This window comes from Geotrypetes seraphini, chromosome 4 (assembly GCF_902459505.1).
Source record: "Geotrypetes seraphini chromosome 4, aGeoSer1.1, whole genome shotgun sequence".
NCBI lineage: Eukaryota > Metazoa > Chordata > Amphibia > Gymnophiona > Dermophiidae > Geotrypetes > Geotrypetes seraphini.
Genome location: NC_047087.1, coordinates 43,194,331 through 43,217,656, shown reverse-complemented (window position 1 = coordinate 43,217,656; position 23,326 = coordinate 43,194,331). Strand labels below are relative to the sequence as shown.

The following is a 23,326-nucleotide window of genomic DNA, read 5'->3' as shown; positions in this document are numbered from 1 at the left end:
GATAGTGCTCAAGGCAAAAAAAAAAAAAGCAGCAATATGACATCTACGGCAAGCGATAAACTGTGACCCAGGAGATCACTGAAGCACTAATTGACAGTTGTCAGGTTAATGGGAGCACAGGCAACTGATTCTAGAAAATTCTTTTTCCAGCCCACGATTGAGTAGAACCTTCTAGGCCTTCTTACATTTATGGTCTTCATTTTTTTTTTTTTTCTTTTCTTTATGCATTGTTCCTTACTCTTTGCAGGGGAGAAAAAAAAAGAAGAAGCAAAGGACAGCCATAACTAATCATTTTGTCAGCTTGCTGCTAGGGAGAATCGCTGTCCAACAAAGAAATGTGTGGCAGGATTGCAGGCAAATAATGTACCAATGGCTGACACTGCAAGTACCTTCATGTTGTAGGTATCCTCTCTCACTGCATTTACAGGGCTTATTGTTTTTCAATGTCCTTAGCAACATATATATATAATTCACCATCCATGCTTCTTTATCTGTATTTCAATCACAGTATCTCAACCCCAAGAGCACACGCTGTCAATGAAATATTATCCACATACTTTTTCTCTCCACCTTACTTTTATTCACCACTATTAGTTTCAGAACGTTTTAGAGCACATAAAAAGCACAGCCTACCCCGGCTCTTTATGCTAATGGAAAGCATCTTTCACATAAATTAAAATGGATGTTCAACAACTAAAAAAAGGATCTAAAACAAGTCAGACTAGCCTCTAGCCTTTCCTGTGAAGATGAGCAAATTATAATGGCTCTTTCAAAATAGAGGCCGCCTTAAATGACCTAGAGGAAGGTATGGGCATTTCTAGGTTCATGGCTGACTGCAAAGAGGGGAAAAAAAAACAAACTTGAAAGAGATATCTATTGAAAATAAAAGGAGACAGTGAAAACAATAATTAAGATGAGGTATAATTCTAGTTTTCATCAGCTCAACATTGTACACCATAGCTTTCCCAAATATTGCACCTTTCCTTGAGTGGGCGGTTCTTTCCTCATCACGAAAGAGATTTGGTTAGCAGAGCACCTGCAATTCTGGCCTCCTTCACCCTTTTTTTCTCTTGCCAGATGGATCTGTGATGTTCATATTTGTGCGGCCTTAAAGTAGGCAAGCTAAAGTGGTCCTTTATTTCTTACATGCATGCATTTTAGATTCCCAGAGAATTGTAGCCTCTTTTTTTTTTTTTTTTTTTTTTGCAGCCTGGCCTTAACATGAAGAATGTGCACACCTGTCTGTTATGTCTGCCAGCTCTGGGCAGCCCAGAGTTCTTTCTTGTTATTCTACTGCAAGCCCATTAAGAGGGCCCTAACTCCAATGACATGATTATCCAGGTACCAAAGCCCATTTGTCACCTGCAGCAGAAAATTGAGTTAATGCACAACTAAAGGCAACCAGGACTGTGTAATATCAACTTGATTACATCAAACTAGCTGCAAACCTAATTCTGCTGGATGACACTATGTGGAGCTTGTCATCTCCAATCATTAAAGCTGTCAGGAATCCATCAGGTTTACAGCTAATTAGGTGAACACTAATGAAGCTGGCAAAACAACTTTTCTTTTTTTACGGCTGAGCGGACCTTTCAGTTTGGAGGGAATTTTTTTTTTTTGCTCAAGCATTCTCAAGGTTGCTGAGGACTGGATTTCCAGAGTTACCAATCAGTAGACATCTATCTTCTTTTCTTTCTTTCTTTTTTTTTTTTTTTTGCTACTTCCATCACTACAAAGCAATCAATTTGTCATCACTCACAGTATGCCACAAAAGCAGTCATGAACCTTATAACTCGCAGCTGTGGGGGCTAAAAATGAAGAAGAAAAATTAGAAGTCACCTAGGCCTCAGACACACATGCACAAAACTCTCACACAGCTTCACTTATTTGTCTCCAAGTACCTATCAACAGTATAAATGATCTTTTCTTCTCTCTTTTTTTTTTTTTTTCACTTTTCTTAAATAAGTAGACATTCAGTCATTCTACATCCCCCCTTATCCATTAAGCCACGGCATTTTGATAAAGTGAAGCCAAAGTCGGTGTACGGGGAAGAATGAAAGCACTCACTCTGCCAACATCTGATTGACCATTAAGCTATTGATGAATGTGCCTGTCAGAAGAACGACAATTAAATCAAACATGAAACAAAGTTGTTTTGACGGGTCATTTTGATAGAGCAAAACCATTCTTCCATCCCCTATTAGTCCTGCAGCCGAGTTTTGTTTTTGTAATGAATATTTCTTAACTAATCTACCATTTCTCTTGTCTGCCTTCAGAGCTGTGAGAACAGTGTCAGACATTTGCAACACAAGGAAGGGAACGCAACTAGAAATACGGGTAAATGAAATCACAGAGTCATTCAATAGTTAGCATTTTTCATTAGGCCAAAGAGAGAGAGAGAGAGAGAGAGAGAATACAAGCACACTTTTTTGTCATACTGAGAAGGAAACTGTACAGTGGCTGTATGAATTATAGGAGGTGCCCTAGAGTGGTCCACTGTCTACTGGAAGGCCTGAAGAATGTTGTGTTGAGCAGAAGAAAGCATTTGAATGGAGTCCAAAATAACAGCACTCCACGGGCCAGCTTTTTGAAGGATCTATATTGTTCACCCAAAAGTGTTTTGTTTTGTTGGGGTTTTTTTTTTTTTTTTTTCACACTGCTACTTATATTCACAATGGGCTTGTGCTCGTCTACATTTATCTTGCAAAGACAAACTTTTTAACTCCAAAAGAAAATCAAGCCCCTGGTTTCCTGGGATATGCTATACCCACATTTCCACTCCGTCAGGTTTTCATTCACAATTTAGGAAAGACAATGAAAACCCTGATTATTCCATTATGTGATAGACTATTCAACAATTATTAGCACAATTTCCCCTATTTAAACATATGAATCAGTTTTCAAGGATGAAAAAAACTGTCTGGTTGCTGGTTTTGGTTTCAGGTCACGCTCATTGTTTTGGGGCAGTAACACATCCATAATGGGAAAACCTGCTTTACATATACAGTGCCCAACACAAAACTTCTTAAGTGAAGGCATGACTGATGGTAAGACATTTTAGGGGGTTGATATACTGAAATTTAAGTCTTACATTATTACTTTTCACCATGACTCTAGCTATTACGCTGGCCCACATATCGGTACAGCAATCACATCTGAAAAGCAGTATACTGGCATCCTGGGGACTTTTATTATGCTTGGGCAAGTTCCACAAATACTTTGCCTTAGCATTACAGGCCTCCCTAACATCAGTGCATATCAAAAATATAATCAGAGGTATTTATCTCAAAACAATCGGTCAGATCTACCTGAAGTTACTGTCTGCTGGCAGAGAACTGACAGGGCATTGTGACGTCACTAAGCCCTGTGTTGCCATGGCAAGTGATTTATTGATGTTTATCGGGAATGAATAGATCAAAGGCAGCCAGATGACAGACAATCAATCAGCCATCAAACCAAGGATGGCAATAGTCCATAAAAACCTTGTCCATTCTACAGGGCTTGGAATGACGATTATTTTAAAATTATACTTGGGATTTTTTCCAGAAAAAAAAGTAGTTCTAAACTAGCGATAGCTGACATTTCTAACAGAAATTCGTCCCAAAAGAGGGCCTGCAAGAACGTTCCAAAAACATTAAGAACAAAAAAGGGGCAAATAAAAATCTCGATAGCTGATAGCATGCATACAGGTCTTTTAATCTTTTGTCTCTCTCCAGCTCGGATTCAAAATTAAACAAAAAAATCCACAAGCTTGCAAGATTTCACTAAAGTAACCATGGTAGGCACAGTATCCGTGCCCGCTTGTAAAAAAAATGCATGCAAATCCTCGCAGGCTCCGTCACTGAACTTTTTGGGGGGGTTTCACCTTCCAATCTGCTGCTAATCCCAGCTGTATCCCATCCACTGCCCTGCCTCCTTCCAACAAACAACTCCCTCCAAAATGTGACATTTAAAAAAAAAAAAAAAGAAACCCAAAGAATAAATCAAAGCAGTTAAGATACTACGTAAGAAAATATTGTCCAGTTTGGGGGAGAGGTGTTGAGGGAGGGAAGGGGGGGGGGAAATAAAACTATTGTAATGTTCTACAAGAGCATGGCGGGGGGGGGGGAGATGAAAAGATTCCAAATCTGTAATAAAGATCAAATGGAAAATGTGCGTACATTCGTACATTTGAAACTAAAACACATACAGTAAATGAGCACAGAAACGGGAAGGCTCTCGTACCTGCTGCGCGCCTAGGCGCCTGCTGCTTCCTTCTCGGCATGCTGCGAGGGCTGGGTCTCGCTCCCTTTCTCGCCTGCGGCTGAATATGCGAGCGCGCCTGTGCGCGTGTGTCTGCGGATTCTTTTCTTCTCTTATTATTTTTCTTCCGCTTTCGAGAGAGTTTATTTTAGCCTCGGAGGTCCTCTGGGCTGCTCCAGTTCTCGGCTGGCCGGGGCTGCTTTTTTTTTTTTTTTTTTTCCTTCTCATGTACTGCAGCAGAAACGTTAGGAGGCACCACACACGCGCAAGCACACTATACACCCCTCCGGCAGTAGCAGATCGGAAGTTTGTAACACGCGAAAAGAAAATAAAGAAAACGTTCGCCCCCGCCGAAGAAGCGGAAGGTGGAGGAGGGGCGTGAGGAGCCGGAGAGGTGTATGTAAGTGTGTGTGTGTGTATCCGAGGAGGAGGTGCAGCAGGAGCAAGGAGGTGGGGAGAGTGGATTTCCCCTACTTGGATGTCACGGCATCAAGAGGATTGGAGTAAAAGCTTCGGTCGTGCGATCCTCACTCTTCTCCTGTCGGGGCCGGAGCTGCAACAGGCAAGCTTAAAAGAAAACGAGATGATCGCGTCACTCAAAGTAGTCTGCAAAGAGGGGCAAAGCTCGCTGTCTCTCAATCTGACATACACAGACGCGCGCACGAGGGACTCTCTCACCTTAACTCTTTCGTGGAGTTTACTACACACGCGCACACATGATTCGAGGGACAATCCCCCCCTCAACTCACCGATCATTCTCTCTCTCACACACACGAGTTATCTCTAGCAGTTTAACTCTTTCACGGATCACGTGTTCCCAAATGGGGTTAAGGACTGCGGGAGACCTCGCCCCCGCCCCCTGTCCCTTGTACCTGCATTTTACAGCTAACCCCAGGCCAAATGCCGTGCTCCCCGTTCATTTACGCTTACACATGTAAACTCATGTCACACGCATTTTTATGCAATTTTTTTTTTTAATCTGTACTATTCGTGCAAAAAAAAAAAAAAAAAAAAAAAAAGCATTCATAATTCTTCCAGGGTGACAGCTTAAAGAAACAAAACAAAACTGCATACGGCTCCCAGAAATTATTTTTTTTTTTAAAGAGCAAATTATTTCTGTTTTTTGCTCACTGAAAACAAAATACAAACATCATCGCGGTGCTAATGGGTTATTCGAGGTCTTATTGTTATGCGTAGGTGAACTGCAATGCAAAGCATACTTACAACCCGTAGAATGATTCCCGGGGAAATCTTTGCTTTTAGGGGGGGGGGGAGGCTCACCCCTTGCACATCATACAGGTCAACACGAGATTAAACCGCACTCTTTGCTTGCTGACGCCAACCCAAAACGCCACTTTACAAAAGTGGAAGACAATTGGGGAGGGAAGAAAGAGAGCTTCTTAGTTTGCTTTTATTCGTAATTATTGATGGTTATTGCAATGATGAGGAAAGATTCTACAAATAGGAAACAGTAAATCTGGTGGCATAAAAGACGCTGAATGTTTTTGTTGGGGTTTTTTTCTCTCCTGGAGATCACTTTTTTGTCCAAGTTCATTTGAGAAACCTTGGATTAGCAACGGCGAATCGATGCAATGTGGGTTTGATTATGTACTCCTGGCTGCAGTAATGTAACATCAGAAAGAGGGGATGGACTCTAACAGTGTTTCAAGTGCTTTATGAACATGGATCAGAAGCTATTGCCAAACACCTTCCTGGCTGCCAATTGCATTTTTTTTCTTTTCTTTGTGTAGCTGATAGATATTAAATAAAAAGACACAGCAAATCAGAGGCGATCTTCTTAATCCCAAGTGCCTTCTTTACTTTAAAGAAGTGTAGCACACACCCGTACCAATTTTTCCCCCTTTTTTTTTTTTTTTTTTTTTTTAGTTCGCAGGGGGACAAAAAGAATGATGTCACGTTTACGGAAAGATCAAAACTCTCATTTCGCCCCCATCCTGCAAGTTTTGGGATAATTCCAAATACCTTACTTAAATACAGATGTTTGCGTCTTCACATCTTATAAAGACTACTCGAGATTTTTTTTCTTCTTCTTCTTCTTCCCTTCTTTTCAAGTTGCAGGAAATTCAAATACTTTAACAGGAAAAGACGGAGAAGTTCTGTTTCTTAAAAGGCGATCTGTAGGATGAAAATTGCCAGCGCCTGCGTCCTCAGGAAGTGCTACTGTTGGGAAGTCAAACAAACAACAACAACAAAAAAAAAAAAAATCTTGCCAACGAGAGACTGGTGAGTTGTCAAATGTCGCTTCCGCTGCCAAATTCGCTCAGTTCCATATCATGGATAATGGCTGGATTCCTCTTATAGTCACAGTTATCTGATCGCAAATGATATCTGCTGAAGATCAGATCTCTCTACAGAGGCTATAAACGCTGTATATAAAAAAAAAAAATCCAGTCTGTGTGTGTGTGTGTGTGTCTGGCTGCGTTGTTTGGATCCGAAATAAGTGACTTTCACTGAATCGGGATATTTTGAGTCCAATCCCTCTCATTCCTCCCTCCCTCCCTCCTTTTTTTTCCTCTCTCTCTCCTTCACCCTCTTCTCTTTGCTGCTATGGCATTGCATGCCGTTAGATCCGCCCTAACATCTGTCCGTCTAACGATTGGCGCATCCATCAGTGTCACGCTGACTGCACATTGCGACGACAACTCATCCGAAAGAGCAGAGCCTCCGATTCAACACAAATAAGCAACATAGCAAACAACTTAACCAGGGGGAAGAAGTCAGCCACAGCCTAACTAGGTATAAAATTGTCAGGCACAGGCACACTTAGACGAGAAACCGGAGCACTCATTTTTTGAGAGGAACGCTTGTTTAAGGGTTGTGCGAATGACATGGGCGAAATGAATGCATTAATGACAGGATACGGTGGTAAATAATTGGAAAGGGCGGTTTCTATCGTGATTTGCTTAAGCTTGTGTACATTTGCGGGAGGAGGGGGACGTCGCTAAATCTACACCAGTTAAGATTACAGCAGGCACTACATTGAGCGTTACTGGAGCGTAGATAAAGAGTTGAAAAAAGTTCTGAAAGGAATCGGCTAAATCTGGACTAGGGGAAATGTTTGGACCAAATATACCTCTTTCGTAAGGAAAAAAAAAAACTTTCAAAATCAGGTTCACTGCAAGAGAAAAAAAAAGTATGTTTATCTCTTATCTACACACACACAGAGGAAATACAGGAGGTTTGTACCCTGTATCATTGGTAAATGGTTATCTACTAATATAGCTAATATGTATAAGGCTTCCCTGCTTTCTTCACCTAAAACAAGCAAGAATTATTATATGCTTATATTTTAGAACATTAGGTAGAATACTTTTTCCTGTTTATATATCTATATATATAATGCTCATAATGTTTCCCAAGAATTAGTGTCACACTTAAGCTATATATTATGTACATCAGTTCTTGTGACCGTCACTTTATTATATGATCATACAAACAACTGTGTTTTGTTTTTTTGGGTTTTTTTTTAAGTTATTGGGCTGCTGGGTGACTAAATACAGCTATGAAAAGTGTACCCATCATAAATAAAGACTCATGTGTTTTATGCTTTTCTGACAGATTTGTCAGGCTTTTTTTTTCCCCCGTTCTAGGCGTTTCCATTAGCTATAGGTGTCTGTATTGTTACAAATTGTCTTTGCAGTTCAGCACCATGAATACAAAATGTAGTTACTGATTAAAGTGGGAACTAAAGCAACATACCTAGTAGAATTTCTCACCCCAGGCCACAGCTATTTGTGGAAAAGTGACTGAAAAGAATAACATACCAAAGCACATTTACAGTTTAGAATAAAACATAGCTGTACCATAATGCATTTTTAAGTGGATGAAGCCTCTCAGTTATGTGTTATGACTGAAAACTGGATCGGTGAGGATTCTACATTACTGCAGCAAACATCAGCTTCTTTGAATATTCATCAGATCCTTTTTGTAATAAATTATTTAGAAATTCAGTAGTGGAAGTTCCCCCCCCCCCCCCCAATCCAGCAAAATGCCATTTCTTTATTTTGGTAGCCAATCAAAAATCATAGGGGGAAGTAAGGCATCTTTGTTTATTCTTTTGCTGCTATAGAGAGCAATCTGCTTAATATTTCATCAGGCAAATTACAGATGGAAATACAGGTTATAGCAAATGTGTTTGATTCCTGGAGGGTCACAATGAATCTGTAATTGTACTGAAGGTAACATATAGTTAATAAATGTAGGCTGCAATCCCAAAGAATCAGCCAGCAGGCTCATCCCAGGTATACTTTTCCTGGTATTTAAAAAAAAAAAAATTAAAATAAACAGATCAACTATCTTCTGAAAGTTTATAATCTAAACTCACGATCCCACAGCTAATGTTTACAGGTCGGAAAATGCCAATAGCAAAATGTTGGCCTTCAACTTTGTGCGTTGCCTCTTAAGGAAACAATGGTGTGATTAAGGAAAGAGTATAACCTGAATAGGCAAAGGTTAAACAATCAAAGGCAGAGGAAGTGCAGCATGCGAAAAGTGCCTTTACTGCGCTGAAATTGATTGGCACTGGTGTTATCATTAAATAAGAGCTGTGCAAAGTTTATTTAAGTGAAAGGAGTGAAGACTTTTTTTTAAGGGAGGCCAAAACATGTTCGAAATGGCGCTTCCTTACCCTCTCTTCGTAAACAGCAACATAGAGAGAGAAAGAAGTTGCAAAGGAGACGTTGGGAAGAAGAAGTAAGGAGATATCTGAAAGAATGGAAGTTAAAGAGCTAAGATTTATAAATGTGATTATACTGAGACCCGAGTTATAAAGAAGACACACAAGTCATCGAACACCTTGGCAATCAGTTACTACTTTGAGAAGTTCTGGACCCTATGAAGGTGCAGCTGAGCAAATTAATAACCAGCCTGTGGATGGAAAATCACCTTTAAGAGTTCAGAGGCAGACTGAAGTGATGGGGGAAACGTTCTGGGGGGAAGGACGGAAGAATCCAGCACATTTGCATAAACGTGCAGATTCTGTCAGTCTACCTGCTTTTCAGCCTGCCCTTGCCAAATGTTGGCGTCTTATAAAAGTGGCAAAGGAGGGACTGGGAAGTCTAAACTGGATCCAAGTATCCGTGAGAAGTGCAATTAAGCCCCGAAAGGCTGGTCTGCGGCTTCTGCAATTAAAGCAGTCAACTGTTAAGCAAAGTTAGAGGTGAACCGGCAGAAGGCGTCATTTATTAACCTGTCCCCAATGTAACCATTTCTTGACTTATTAATTGCTGACGCTCTCGCCTCATCACTGCCTCTGTTTCCAGTTTCGGCATGTGCACTTTTCTTTCAGTAAGGCTCGACGTGATTTTAATAAGAAGCCAAATAGGATAACCTGGAATGCAATATAAAGTCCCGAGAAAGTTCTTTCTTTCGAGCTCAGAGATTTAGGAGCCACTTTGTGGCGTCATGAGAGTTTAAGAACTATGATAAGGATGGGTGAAGGGCTGTATTAAAATCGTTACAATGATGTATAGATTAAATCGATCAGTTTCTATTTTGCAAGACTCAGTAACTATTGTTAGAAAGACCAACAAGGAAATTCAGTGTTAGGGGTAAATTGATGTAAATATATATAAATATATATATAACGATTCAACAAAACATATAGGATATGCATGTTACTGTTTCAAAAATTCCCGATTTAACTTAGACCAGAAAGAAAATTAACTTGACTATCTTCTCAATCATAAATTACACTACAATGCGTTCCTTTGGAAGGCAACTTTATTTTAAAGATGTGGAGACGGTCATGCTGTTGGTAGTTTTTTTTTTTTTTTTTTTTTTAATGAACTGAAGTGGTGATGGTGGTATTTGTTGTTTTTGCTGCTTCTTTTTTTTTTTTTTTTGCATCCCCAAACAGAATGATCTGAAATATTCTAGACAATATAACCAACTGATGATAAGCGTGCAAATAATAATAAGACATAAAGATCAACTGAAAAAGTTTTTAAAAAATCTCTAATTTTCAATCATGCATCCAAGAGCTCTACAAGTTCATTAGAAAAATAAAACTTATTCTTTAAAAAGTTTCACAGTGTGACTTCCTAAACCTCTTGGAATTCAGATGGTATAGTTTCTCTTTTTTTTCCTTCTTTTTTTTTTTTTTTTAACTGCTGACAAGAATTTTGCTTGAATGTAAATTGTTTTAGTAACTGCGTTTCGCACGGAAGCAAAGTTTATTTGTCTTTCGGTCAGTTTTGCTTAAGGCAGTCGTTGTTTGGTCTGAAAATTCTCCAAAGGATGTTGGCACCAATCAGCTTTAGAATATTTTAGCAGCGCAGTACAGTGACTTTTGAAAACACCGTGAATAGCACTGCGTCTTTAGGGTATAGTTTAGCAGACAAATACACGGGAGCAAAGCTTGTGTGTTCCTTTTTAATCCCAGAACTCATTTAGAAACCAATTTACCTCTATAGAATGTGAAGAAATTATCAGCCTGTATGCGAGCGTGCCGTAATAGGTCCATTGCCATGAAATTTTGATTTAACACAGCACAATTGACTTAGCAACAAAGTTTCTGACTTTTTCGAGTGTAATAATTTTTTTTTTCTTGGTATGATATGACTGCCTTGACGTGCTCACATTTGGACTTTATTGCTTACAAAAAGGGGCATACATTTAAAATCCTGTTTCGTGCTTTCAATTCGGTTGACTCAAATTTCGTATGAAAGTCAAGTTTTGAGCGCAGGCAGGTGAAAATCGCTCAAGTACTGTGCTAGGAGCTTACAAGTCCTTCGCACTTCTTTTTTTGTTTGTTTGTTTAGATTTATCGCCAGGAAATCGAAAGTCCTTGTACTGTATACTGAACTTCTGGGAGTACCCTTTGTACATTAGAGGATGCGTAAATCCAAACGCAACATAACTAGAAAGTAATATTTGAAACTAATGCGACCGGATATTCAGAGAGGAGCCTGAATTTTAGAGCTCAAAATGAATCATGCATCTCGAAGCTTTCCAGGTCCGAGCCCCTGCTTTCCTAGTGTCAAAGCTGGAAGCCTCTAGCTGTCCCTACTAATCTTCTGGGCGGGCTTACTGACCTTTTATTCAGCCACCTCAGATGAGCAACCTTTCCTTGACCCACCAGCCAGCTTCCTACATTAATATGGGGTAGGCTTCTTTTTTTTTTTTTTTCTTTTTTCTCAGAGAGGTGTAGCAGGTTCCGTTCAATAAATCCATCTTTTATTTCTTTTCATTGAGTGCACTTTATGAACTTCGTTGCAGGCGTAGTAACTGTGTTTTTGGCATGTCACAGCGCAAACCGCCCTCTTCCGATCCCAGTGCTGGCCTTTTTAACTCGGAGTCCCGGCAACTTCTTAATTTAGGCTCTGATCGTCTGTGGTGCACCTTTAAGGTCGCTCTGTGTATGTCCATCTGTTTTCCCAGCAGAGTTCATGGTCTCTAGAAAATCCAGTATTTGGGGGTCATCGTTTTGAAGGAAATCGATCTTAACCTATTTGAAATTGCTGCAGCGACTGTGTGCAGTAACCTGGGTAGCAGATAAATATCTTTAGGAAAGAAAACTGCACTGCATTTTAGGAGATTGGCCGCACTTCACCCAGATAAGCAGGCTTTAAAAAAAAAAAAATAATTCTAGGAACACCTGCATCAACTTTTATCATGCTGCATTCTGTGGGCAGAATTATATTGGCCATAGTTAGTTTGAGACCTCAATACTAGTTCATCATGTTCACCTTTTCTTTAAAAAAAAGCATCCAGCTTGATTCATTTCCAGCTGTCTGTCTGTCTCTTGTTTAATTAAGAAATGGTTTTCTCCATCGCCAGAAAAATAATGTGGGTCTGACAATTGTTTTTAGTCAATATTTTTGCAGTGTACAATACTTTTTTATCCCTTTGGTTGGTTTTGTTTTGTTTTGTTTTTTAAAAATTTAACCCTGTTTTACTTGGTTTATAAACCTTAAACCTAGCAAGGCTTCCTACCTTGATTTCAGGAAACCGTCTTAAAATAGGTTTACTTTATCTATAAAGGTCAACCAAAAAGGATGAATATTATACAGGTTTAGAAAATAAAGTTGCCATAGTAAGATGCCAATGTAATCACCTAAATTAGCCCTTGATATAGTGCTAAATTGTTCCATGGTCAAAGAAAAATAGTCTAGGTCTTTCCGCCTTCTCTCATCCAATCAGTCTTTGCTTTAGGTAGGTGGTTTTTATCAGCTTTCCCTGAGGTATGAGTAGGACAGATTTTTACATTATAAATTAATCATATTTGGGGTATCCAATAAAATATTCAAATGGGATAATTACAATCAACAACATAACTTGTGTTGCCTACTCTTTCAATAATAAATTAGCCTGGGTATGAGATCTCTCCTCTAAAGCACCTGTCTTGCCACAGATGACATTATATAACTCATATCTGCTCAATATCCAGTGAGAACACAATTTCTACATAATAAATTAGAATAAATTATTCATCTAGTGTCTTCATTTAACTATGGTAATGGCACACAACCATATATTTCTCTATCAGTCACCTATTTTTAATTATAATTCTCATCATGGCCACTGTATTTCATACTTGGTCCCTAAAGGAGACCTGGGTAACTATTATGAAAGTCACAACTGTGCAGTTTTCTGTGGCTGTTTCTCCAGAATAGGATGCTGTGCAGTTCTGCTTGAAACTATTCTGTCACATTTCACAAAAGTTCATTTCTACTTAAAATCATTGTATTAGAGCCTTTTAAAGAGATTTATTGAGACAGCAACCGCAGCACAAACAAGCAGGCTTCAGTCTCGGACTAAGGGAGCATTAGCTTACCACAGGGATTCTCAAAACCAGTCCTCAGGACACACCAAACCAGTCATGTTTTCAGAATATTCAGAATGAATATGCATGAGACAAATTTGCATGCACTACCTCTGCTGAATGCAGGTCTCTCTTGAACATTCATTGTGAGTATCCTGAAAACCTGACTGGCTAGGTGTGTTCCAAGGAATGAGTTAAGAACTAGAGAATGACACGGTGACTGTTACCCGCGGGTAACCCGCCGAAACGGGGCCATTAAAAAAATGGTGACTGCGGGGAATGGGGACAAGGCCATTCACCGCCTTGTGGAGTGGTGATTGGCCTTGTCCCTGCAGTTAGCTGAGGAAACGTGCGCAAAATCCCTCCCAATCGCAGTCCGGGCTTCTCTCTCCCTCCCTTCCCTTCCCTTCCCCTTCCCATCGCTGGCTTGTTTTAATTTTCTCTTAACAAGCAGCCAGAGCCTTGAAGTTGTGTGCGGCTGCCGGAAAGTCCTCCTCTGATGCAACTTCTTGTTTCCAAGACTCCGGCTGCTTGTTAAGAGAAAATTAAAACAAGCCAGGGAAGGGAAGGGAGGGAGATGCTCGGACCGCGGTGAGCAGGTGGGAGGGAAGGGGCTGCTGGCCGCGTGAAGGGTTGTGTGGATGGGATCAGATGGTTTGTGGAGCGGTGACAGGGACCGAGCTCACCGGGATGGTGATGGGGACCAAGCTCATGGGGACAGGACGGTGATGGGGACAAATTTTTTCCCTGTGTCATTCTCTATTAAGAACCACTGATTTAGAGCAGGAATGTGCTTTTGATATAGCCTTCAATCCATAATCCTACTCCCCACTGGCCACCTCCTAGCCAGCAGATTAACCATTCCCCTTAACTGTATCCATGACATCCTGTTTGTCTGTCTTGACTTTTAGATTGTAAGCTCTATTGAGCAGGAACTGTCTTCTTTGTGACTGTACAGTGCTGCGTACTTCTTGTAGCGCTATAGAAATAACTAATAGTAATAGTAATCTTTTGGGTTTCCACATGGCTTCAGTTTCACAAAATCTTTCCTTTCCTCTGCTGGGACATTGCTGGCCCTGCCTACTGGTGATATCACTGGTAGTGCACAGGTGAAAAGCGGAGGCAACATGCCAGAGGTGCCGTACACCGGGGGGAGTGGGTCGACAAATGAATGCGATTAAGGAGCTCCTTAGTTTGCTCCTTTGTTTGGGACTTTGGATGGGAATTTGGAAGGAGGCTATAAGGACTGCAGAAATGTTTACGATTCCAGTGATTTCAGGTCAGGGGTGGAATGGTCAGTTGGGGGGGGGGGGGGTGAGGGAAATTATATATGATGAAAGAAACAGAGTTTTAAAGGATATATTGCAGATCAATCAGATGGGAAAGGAAAGAGTGAGTTTTAGCCTTGTAAATGTGCGTTCTGTCAAACCCAAAGTGTGCCTGATAAAGGATTTGATTGAAGAGTATGAATTGGATATCCTTGGTGTGACTGAATCATGGTTAGAGGAAATGGATGTGGTTATAGCAAATGAATGATGTCCCAATGACTATGGGCTAGATTCACTAACCTCCTTTCCGTGTCCGATCCGTTCCCAATTGCATACAGGCCAACGGATTCACTAAAGGCTATATAAGCCTGTGGGTTAAAACCAAGGGCTTGCACTGTGGGGAAGGGCACAAGAGACGGGGCGGCAGGGGGAGATTCAGAGCTGAGAGCAGGAGATTGTGGCAGGTAGCAGGTTGGGGCTGGGAGCAGGAGATCGGGGCAGGCAGGATATTGGGGCTGAGAGCAGAGAAGCAAGGGCAGAGAGCATGGCGGCAAGCAGGAGAATCGGGGCAGAGAGCAGGGCGGCAGGCAGGAGAATCAGGGCAGAGAGCAGGGCGGCAGGCAGGAGAATCGGGGCAGAGAGCAGGGCTTCCAGATCAGGAGAATCGGGGGTTTTAGCACAAGCGACTGGTCCTCACCAGTTGCTAGTTTTTTGATTGGCCAGCCAGTCGATAAATTTAGTGAATCGCGTCTTTCCTGCTTTGCATGCCAATTCCCCTCATTTGCATGCACGGATCGGGATTGGATCGGAGGAGAGTTAGTGAATCGGAGGTTAGTGAATCGGGTCAGAGGGAAATTGGGTTGGAAAGGGCTCGCAAACCGATCGGTACACGATCGGTTTGCTTAGCGAATCTAGCCCTGTGTTTGGGGGTTGGCAATACCATGGTTTTAAGAAGGGAGGTAGTGTGATTTTGCTATTTAGAAGGAGATTAGCTCTTAAAGTAATTTATCAGGGAATAGTTGATGCGGTTGTTTTTTTTAGTCATGAAGAATAAGGATTTTATGATGTATTGTGTATTGCCTGCCAGGAGTGTTATTACATGACTGCTCTACTTTGTTCAGTGTTCTTTTAGCTTTACAATTCGATATGTCTAAAACCGTAATTCTTGGAGATTTCACTACAATTTTGAGGAAAGTTACTGCCTATAGTGTTGGAGGCTCTTAATTCTCTTGAGTTTTAAACAATGGGTTGAGGAACCAACACATCAGGCTGGCAAATAGTTTGATGATTAATATAGAGAAGGACAAGAGTGATGTTTTTATCCAAACATTCAACTCATAATTTTCCAAATTCTGTTCAGATACTTGGCTCTGAAGTGAAATTTTTCATCTGAGATTAAATATCTAGGAGTGATGATCATTGACTCGCAATTGTCGGATAAACAGCATGTATTGGCATTGATAAAGAAAATTTATTTTAAGTTGAGGCTTTTGAGTAATCTCTATCAGTATCGCCTTTGGAACAATTATAAGAATATACTTCAGACGGTAGTATTGTCAAGCCTTGATTACTGCAATATTACATTGTTGGACATTCCACTAAATGTATTACACACTGTACAGATGGCACAGAATTCAATCATTTGATCTTTGTTGACAAAAAGTGAACATGTGTCTGAAGCATGCTCCTTTTGTGACCCCTCCCACCCACAATCCCCCTCGGCTGCGACGCCACGAGGGGCGGAAGGGGAAGAGATCCTGCGACCACGGACCGCCCCCCCCCCCCCCGCTCTCTTTCTAACTAGCCCGACGGACGACTCGGCGGGCCACCCAGCCCCGCGTTAGGGTCGCCCGTCGAGACTAGCTCTCGGGCTTGCTTACTACATTAAGCGTTATTGGCTTAAAATAGATTTCAGAATCAGGTATAAATTATATGTTGCTTATCTATCTGGGCCTACATGGGTTGGCTTCCAAATATTTGGTTGAGAACATCTCATCCTATGTCATGCTTCCAAAGTTATGTTTTGCTGGGCATGCTGATCTTTCAATACCAACAAGAAAGGAATTAAGATTACAGACTTATCAGAGCAGGTGTTTATCCTGCACAGGTCCAGCAGAATGAAACAGTCTTCCGATATGTATAAGACAGCAAGAGACTTTGACTATGTTTAAGCAATTGTTAAAACGTCACCTATTCTGCAAAATGAAATATGGGAGCTGAGTTGTGCTTTGCTACTACTAGTAATTATTTCTATAGCGCTACCAGACACACGCAGCGCTGCACAGAGTCACAAAGAAGAAAACAGTCCCTGCTCAAAAGAGCTTATAATCTAAACAGCCAAGGCAGACAAACAGGATGTTTATGGGGAATGGTTAATCTGCTGACTGGGTTGGGGGCAGAGGGGAGTACAGGACAATCAAGCCATTGTGACATCACTAATGAGGTTGGCTCTTAGGCATTGGTGGAATAAGGCATTATGACATCACAATCTCAGCTCTGCTTCCCAAAGACTGAAACTCTTTACACTACTATTACTATTAATTATTTCTATAGCGCTACCAGACGCACACAGTGCTGCACAGAGTCACAAAGAAGAAGAAAACAGTCCCTGCTCGAAAGAGCTTACAATCTAAGCAGTCAAGACAGACAAACAGGATGTCATGGATACAGTTAAGGGGAACGGTTAATCAGCTGGCTGGATTGGAGGGCAGTATGAATCTTATGTATTTATTATATGTCTGTGTTTGCTGTGTATGTTTTTTTGTACTCCACTTTGTATAAGGCAGACTATAAATAAATTAAAAAAAATACTATAAACTATAAAAACTAGGGGCCAAAGATAGAACTGAAGAAGAGTTGTGTTGATGCACTGCAACAGTGACATAGTGAGGGGCGGAGGGGGGGGGACAGACCACCCCAATCACCGTCTTGGTGGGGGTACCGGCACCTCTCTTCACCCCCTTCCCCATGCCATGCTTGTGCCCTCCCTCCCCCCATACTTCTCTAAATCTTTGCTAGTGTGAGCAACTTCTCTGGCCTGATGCTCACACCAGCCTGGACCCCCTCTGAAATTGCTTCCTGGTCACGGCGCCAAGAAGCAACGTCGGAGGGAAAGCCAATGCTGGTGCGAGCAGCAGGCGGTAGAAGCTGCTCGCATTGGTGAACATTTAAAGAGGTACAGGGGGGAAGGGAGTGTGCGAGTGTAACATGGGGAGGAAGGGGCAGGGTGTGTGGAAGGAATGAGATGGGGCAGAGAGGAGAGCACCGGGGGAGGGGCGCCTCCTACCCTCGCTATGCCACTGCACTGCAGATTCCTTGGTTTGCAGATTTTCCAGGGCACATCATAGATTCTATGCCCACATTGGAGGAGTGGAGGAACAGCCTGGTGGTTAATAAAGCAGATCAAGAACCAGGAGATTCAGGGTTCAAATCTAGCTGCCATTTCTTGTGACCTTGAACAAATTATTTCATCCATTGTTACCATAAGTACAAGCTCAGGCCATCATTTACTAACCTGTGTTAACTGAGTTATGTGTGTGGAGGGCAATTCTATAAAGGACACCTAGAGGGGCTTAATTGGGGCCTGTTCTTTGAAAGAAAGAGGCATCTACTTTTCTTTATAGAATACTAGAATGGCCATGTACTATATATACGCACATGTGAGGTTTGGTCTGTGCCACAGAGCTGGTGTGAATGCTCGCACCTAGATTCCAACAGTACAAATTACCCACCCATGCTCCATCCATACTCTAACAAAAAAAAAAGAAGCGGGGAAGGGACACAGTCAACCGCCTCTAGGGACAATCAGACTAGATGGGCCATTTGGCCTTTATCTGCCATCATGTTTCTATGAAAACATAAAGAACTGATACATAATACACAGAAATATGCAGGTCTAACAAAAGAGTCTTTCGGTCCTTTTTGTAATGGACCCTCCCCCCCTCCATACTCTACCCATATGAATGTCTACTTGCAAAGTACATTTTGGTGTCAGGTCAAAAGCGCGCCGGGACAAAGGCGTGCCCAGACAATTGAGCGCAGCGCGGAGGTGCGCGCCGCTCAAAATTACTGTTTTTAGGGCTCCGACGGGGGGGGGCGTGGGGGGGAACCCCCCCACTTTACTTAATAGACATCGCACCGCATTGTGGGGGCATTGTGGGGGGTTTGGGGGGTTGTAACCCCCCCACATTTTACTGAAAACTTCACTTTTTCCCTGTTTTTAGGGAAAAAGTTAAGTTTACAGTAAAATGTGGAGGGTTACAACCCCCCAAACCCCCCATAACGCCGGCGCGATTTCTGTTAAGTAAAGTGGGGGGGTTCCCCAACAAAACCCCCTGTCAGAGCCCCTAAAAACAGTAATTTTGAGCAGCGTGCGCCTCCGCGCTGCGCTCAATTGTCCGGGAGCGCCTTTGTCTTTCACGCCGTTGTCTATGAACCGTACATTTTACTTCAGATATGCACATAGTTACAAAGTAGTGTGTAACTGGAGCAGACGCTTGCACGTTTGCCGGTACTCTGGTCATTTATGTGTTTATCTGCTATTTGATTCCCACTGCAGCTCCTTGTGACTCCAGGCAAGACATTTAACTCTCCATTGTCTCAGGTACAAAAATACTCCCGGCAGAATTTTGCACAACTGCATAGCGCAGAATTTGTGCAGAATTCCCCGGGCACAGAGAATTCTGCACACGCTATGCAGACCTGTCATCTTCCGTGTTGTCTCCCACTAGGAGGGGGTCTTCTGCTTTCCTTCTTGCTCTGCTCCTGACTTGACTCTCCCTCTCTCCCCTATGTGGATTCAGCATCTTTTTTCTGAACAGGCTGCTTCTGACTGTCCCCACCAGGACCTTTCCTCTGTCACATCAACTGCAATGTCACTTCCTGTTGACAGACAACATGCAGAGGAAATGGCCAAATTTCCAGAGCAGAAAAATGTGTGAAAGGATGCAAGGGACTGAAATGGGGCAGAAATGCTACATCTGTGCTAAAACACACTTATACATTCATTTATAGAATAGTGCCTATAAATGTTTCAGCATGGATCTGCAAAGGGACTAAGGCCATAAGTGTGTGTGTGGGGGGGGGGGGGGGAGGAGGGAGCATGCACGCTTTTAGGAGTGACCTAATTTCAGAAGAACTCATTTGTTAGCCTAAATCAGCATTTTGCACATAAAAATGGTTTATGAAAGTACTGCCATAGTAAATAGGTCCCATTAAGAATAATAGGGTTTACATTAATTCAGATGAATAAATGAGACCCTTAGTCAATAAACCCTCAGGGGTCAGGAAAATATCAGTGGCTTTCCATGCTTTTGCTCTGAGTTTACAGGTAAGCAAGTACTTTTTTTTTTTCTTAAAATAAGACGTTCCCGAATCATTTCAGCAAAATTGCAGATTCCTCAAATAATTATGTTGAATTAACAAAGGATGTCAATGGTCCTCATACCAATTTAAATACTTTGTTACTCCCCAACATATCCGCATTCATCTTTTCATATTTATAGCCTAAACATAAATTAGCCCACCAAAAAGTTAAAGTCACCAAGGATGAGGGAAATGGATTCCAAAGAAATGTATATTGATACTAGTGTCACATTAGGATAAAAACTTGTATTGAAAAATCTTGCACTGTAACTGGCAAATTTAACCTGTAAACTGTATACAGTGGTACCTTGGAATCCGAACACCCCAGAACTCGAACGTTTTGGAATCTGAACTTTTTTTGTACTAAATTTTGTCTTGGAATCTGAACTCTGCTTTGGAATCCGAACGCCCTGCACATTGTATGTGTGTGTTTGTGCCCCAGAATCTGAATGCTGCTTAATATTTTACCTTAAAATCCAGTGTATTTCCTGTTAAAATTTGAGTTTGTGGGACCCAGGAACGGATTAATCCAGTTTCTATTATTTTCAATGGGAAAAATTGTCTTGGAACTTGACGCTTTGGAACTCGAACTGAGTTCTGGAACGGATTAAGTTCGGATTATGTATATTGCTATTTAGTTCGCTAGTATGTGTCGAGTTAGGATAAAAACTTGCATTAAAAAAAACTTGTACTGTAACTATGGCAAATTGTAACTTGTTAACTGTATATTATGTATGTTAACTTGTAACCCGTTCTGAGCTCGTTGGGGAGGACGGGATAGAAAATGAATAAATAAATGGGTTTTCAGATACCCACATTTAGGGCTCCTTTTACTAAGCTGCGATGGCGTTTTTAGCGCATGCGGGATTTTAGCGTGTGCTAAACCCGCGCTAAGTGTCTAGAACTAACGCCAGCTCAATGCTGGCGTTAAGGTCTAGCATGCGCTAAAACTGCTATCGCAGCTTAGTAAAAGGAGCCCTTTGGTTTTTTTGCAGTGAACCCAGATCTGTCTCAAGCTATATAGATTGGCTTTAGAACCTGCTTGAGAAGCACTGCACTAGAGCAGGGATTTCCCATCCTAATTCTCAGTATCCCACCAGCCTGATTTTCAGGATATCTACGATGAATATGCATGAGTTGGATTTGCATGCATTGCCTCCAGTATATGAAAATCTATCTCATGTAAATTCATTATGAGTATACTGAAAAGCTGATTGAGTTGGTGTGTCCAGAGGACTAGGCTGATAACCACTGATCTAGAGACTAGGTTGAAAACCACTGGTCTAGACTGATTTGTTTGTTTGTTTATTTATCCCCCACCCTTAACCAGGGCGAGTTACACATTTACATACAAAATAAGGCATTACATTTAATGTGCATTACATTTAAAGTACTGGTTGACCAGTCTGTCTCCAAACATAAGTATCTAGTGAAGCAATCCAAGTTCTCCTATTTCTGTTTAAAATCTTTTCATATTGAGAATCTTTCAGAATGATTTGAAGCATTAAAGGCTTCTATAAGCATTAAAGGATTCTATAAAAAGTGCTTGCCATTAGGTGCCTAGATTGGAATGCTTAGCTGACTTAAGTTCCTATATTATTTTTTTTTAATTGGTTCAATCAGCACTGTTAATTGAATAGTGCCATTAAAACCAATTAAAACACAATTATTTTTGGGTAGGCGCTTAACTTGGTAGGTATGTAGGCATCTACACTGAGGCACCTACTGGCACCTACCCAAAAAGTGGGCATGGTTAAGGGATGGAATTTGGGCATGAGGTAGGTGCCTACCTTATGTGCCAGTATTTTAAGCCAAGAAAATCCTGGCCTAATATACCAGCCACCTATGTTAGAGGTTGCCAGGTAGGCGTTCCCATGTCTACCCATCCCCGTGCTGTTATGACCCCGCCCTAGCCCCGCCCCCCACTGCATGTGCAGATTTCCTCCGGCCCGATGTGATTTAGAGGAGACTTTTCAAAACCCAGGCAAAGTGCTGGGTTTTGAGAAGCCATCCGGACCCCCGGACTTGTCCTCAAAAGGAGGACATGTCCGGGGAATTCTGTACATCTGGTAACCCTATCTATCAGCATCTAACTTGAGTTAGGTGCCACTAGGCGTGTTTCTATATATAGCACCTAACTTTGAATGACATGAGGTAGATGCCGTTTTCAACGGCGCCTACAGATTTAGGCAGCATTTGTAGAATCAGGCCATAAATGCACAGGGCTGACCCACCCTTGATTTTTAAAGCCTGGAAGCATTGGTGACATATTGATAGGTATTTTGAAAGTTTCATAGCCAACAAAGCACTTCTCATGGTTTCTTGCCTCTTGGTGCAGTGAAGTTTGATTATAGCATTTTAAAGATATTAAAAATCTCATAGATTTTTTTTTTTTTTCTTTTGGTCCAGTGGTTTCATCCTTCTCCTTCAGACTTCCATCTGAAACATAAGCTGCCTCTTTTAGACTTCATCAGTACAATCGTCGAGTGTTTCTCTGCATTTTGATTTTGCTTTGCTCTCATACTCATACCAACTCGGCCTGAGCGGTGCAATGACAATCCTCGGCCGGAACCAGAAACCACAGTTCCTTCTGGAGTCCAACTAATGGAGCAACTCTACCTGGCCCTGGGAGTGAGTTTAAAAGCAATTTATTTGTGTTTGAGAGGGATTTATAAGCATGCATGACTTCTTTTAAAGTTGTTTGGACTATATGTGGGCAAAAGTGTGTGTATACAGCCTTTATCTAGTTAAGTTTACCCAGTGGCGTAGCTAGAGTGAGTGGTGCCCCTCCCCCCACCCTCTTCTTCTCCTCCCACTCCTTCCCAACCTCCTCCGCCGTGCACCCCCCTCCTTTCCCTTCCCCTGTACCTTTTTAATTTTCTAGGCAAGAGCAACACTGCAAACTTGCTGCCCACGTCGTGTTGGCTGTCCCTCTGTCACTTTCCTGATGCAGGACCTGGAAGTGACATCGAAGAGAGGTGACAGTGACGCAGGCAGCAAGTTCGTAATGCCGCTCGCGTAGGGAAAATTAAAGAGGTACAAGGGAAGGGGTGCACACATGCAGCGGGGGAGGAGTCGGGAAGGAAGGGGGTGGAGAGAGAGGATGGGTGCCTGCGTTTTTTACAATTACCACACCTGGGGCAGACCGCCCCCCCCCCCTCCCCTTACTACGCCAGTGAGTTTACGTAAGCTAAACAGGGGCATTTCTGATGCTGGCCTTGGGAGGGTTTAGCTATTATGCATTGAGAGCCACATTCTGTATAGTGCGACAGAAGTTGCTCCTGCAAATCTGTGTGTATTGCTGATTTGCACGTGCGCCTACATTTTTAAATGAGATTTTCATTGTTTTTTTAATCGGTGACATCAATGAGTGCACCAATTAAACCAATTAAAACAAGATAGGCAGGGGTAGGGCGCTTGCGGCTGCCTAACTTATGGTGCCATTTGTAGTATCTGTCCCATAGGGATAGATTCTATAAAGGATGCCTAACTATTTAGATGCACATCTGAACCACGCCTAAAAGTAAATGTCCTGTACAGAATCTACCCCATAGTGTCTATGTGTCAATAATAATCAAATTGTCAAGATCTGTTCATTTATTTAGGGGGGGTTGTTGATTTTTTTTTGCCATTTGAACAACAGGCTGATTGGAAGGCTAATCTTAAC

General features: G+C 41.8%; 1 protein-coding gene and 1 long non-coding RNA gene across 8 annotated transcripts in view; one reads left to right on the top strand and one right to left on the bottom strand.

The window, feature by feature from the left end:
• The window catches only part of TSHZ3 (teashirt zinc finger homeobox 3), a 289,699-nt gene that overhangs the window by 256,532 nt on the left and 9,841 nt on the right, over nucleotides 1–23,326 (bottom strand). For 2 of the 4 annotated variants that reach the window (XM_033941406.1, XM_033941410.1), the window contains exons 1-2: nucleotides 5,467–6,236; nucleotides 4,225–4,809 (exon numbers count right to left, since the gene is read on the bottom strand). Coding sequence is in view for 1 of the 4 variants with exons in the window: in XM_033941410.1 (XP_033797301.1) it covers nucleotides 4,225–4,264 (40 nt within the window). In the remaining 3 variants the exon portion in view is untranslated. Of the gene's footprint in view, nucleotides 1–4,224; nucleotides 5,044–5,466; nucleotides 6,237–23,326 lie in introns of those variants that run through there. The other 2 variants (XM_033941409.1, XM_033941408.1) reach the window with 2 other exon arrangements.
• The window catches only part of LOC117359149, an 83,615-nt gene continuing 64,886 nt past the window's right edge, over nucleotides 4,598–23,326 (top strand). The window contains exons 1-2 of one of the 4 annotated variants that reach the window (XR_004539169.1): nucleotides 4,598–4,642; nucleotides 22,069–22,290. This is a non-coding gene — a long non-coding RNA (uncharacterized LOC117359149). Of the gene's footprint in view, nucleotides 4,643–6,246; nucleotides 6,487–22,068; nucleotides 22,291–23,326 lie in introns of those variants that run through there. The other 3 variants (XR_004539171.1, XR_004539168.1, XR_004539170.1) reach the window with 3 other exon arrangements.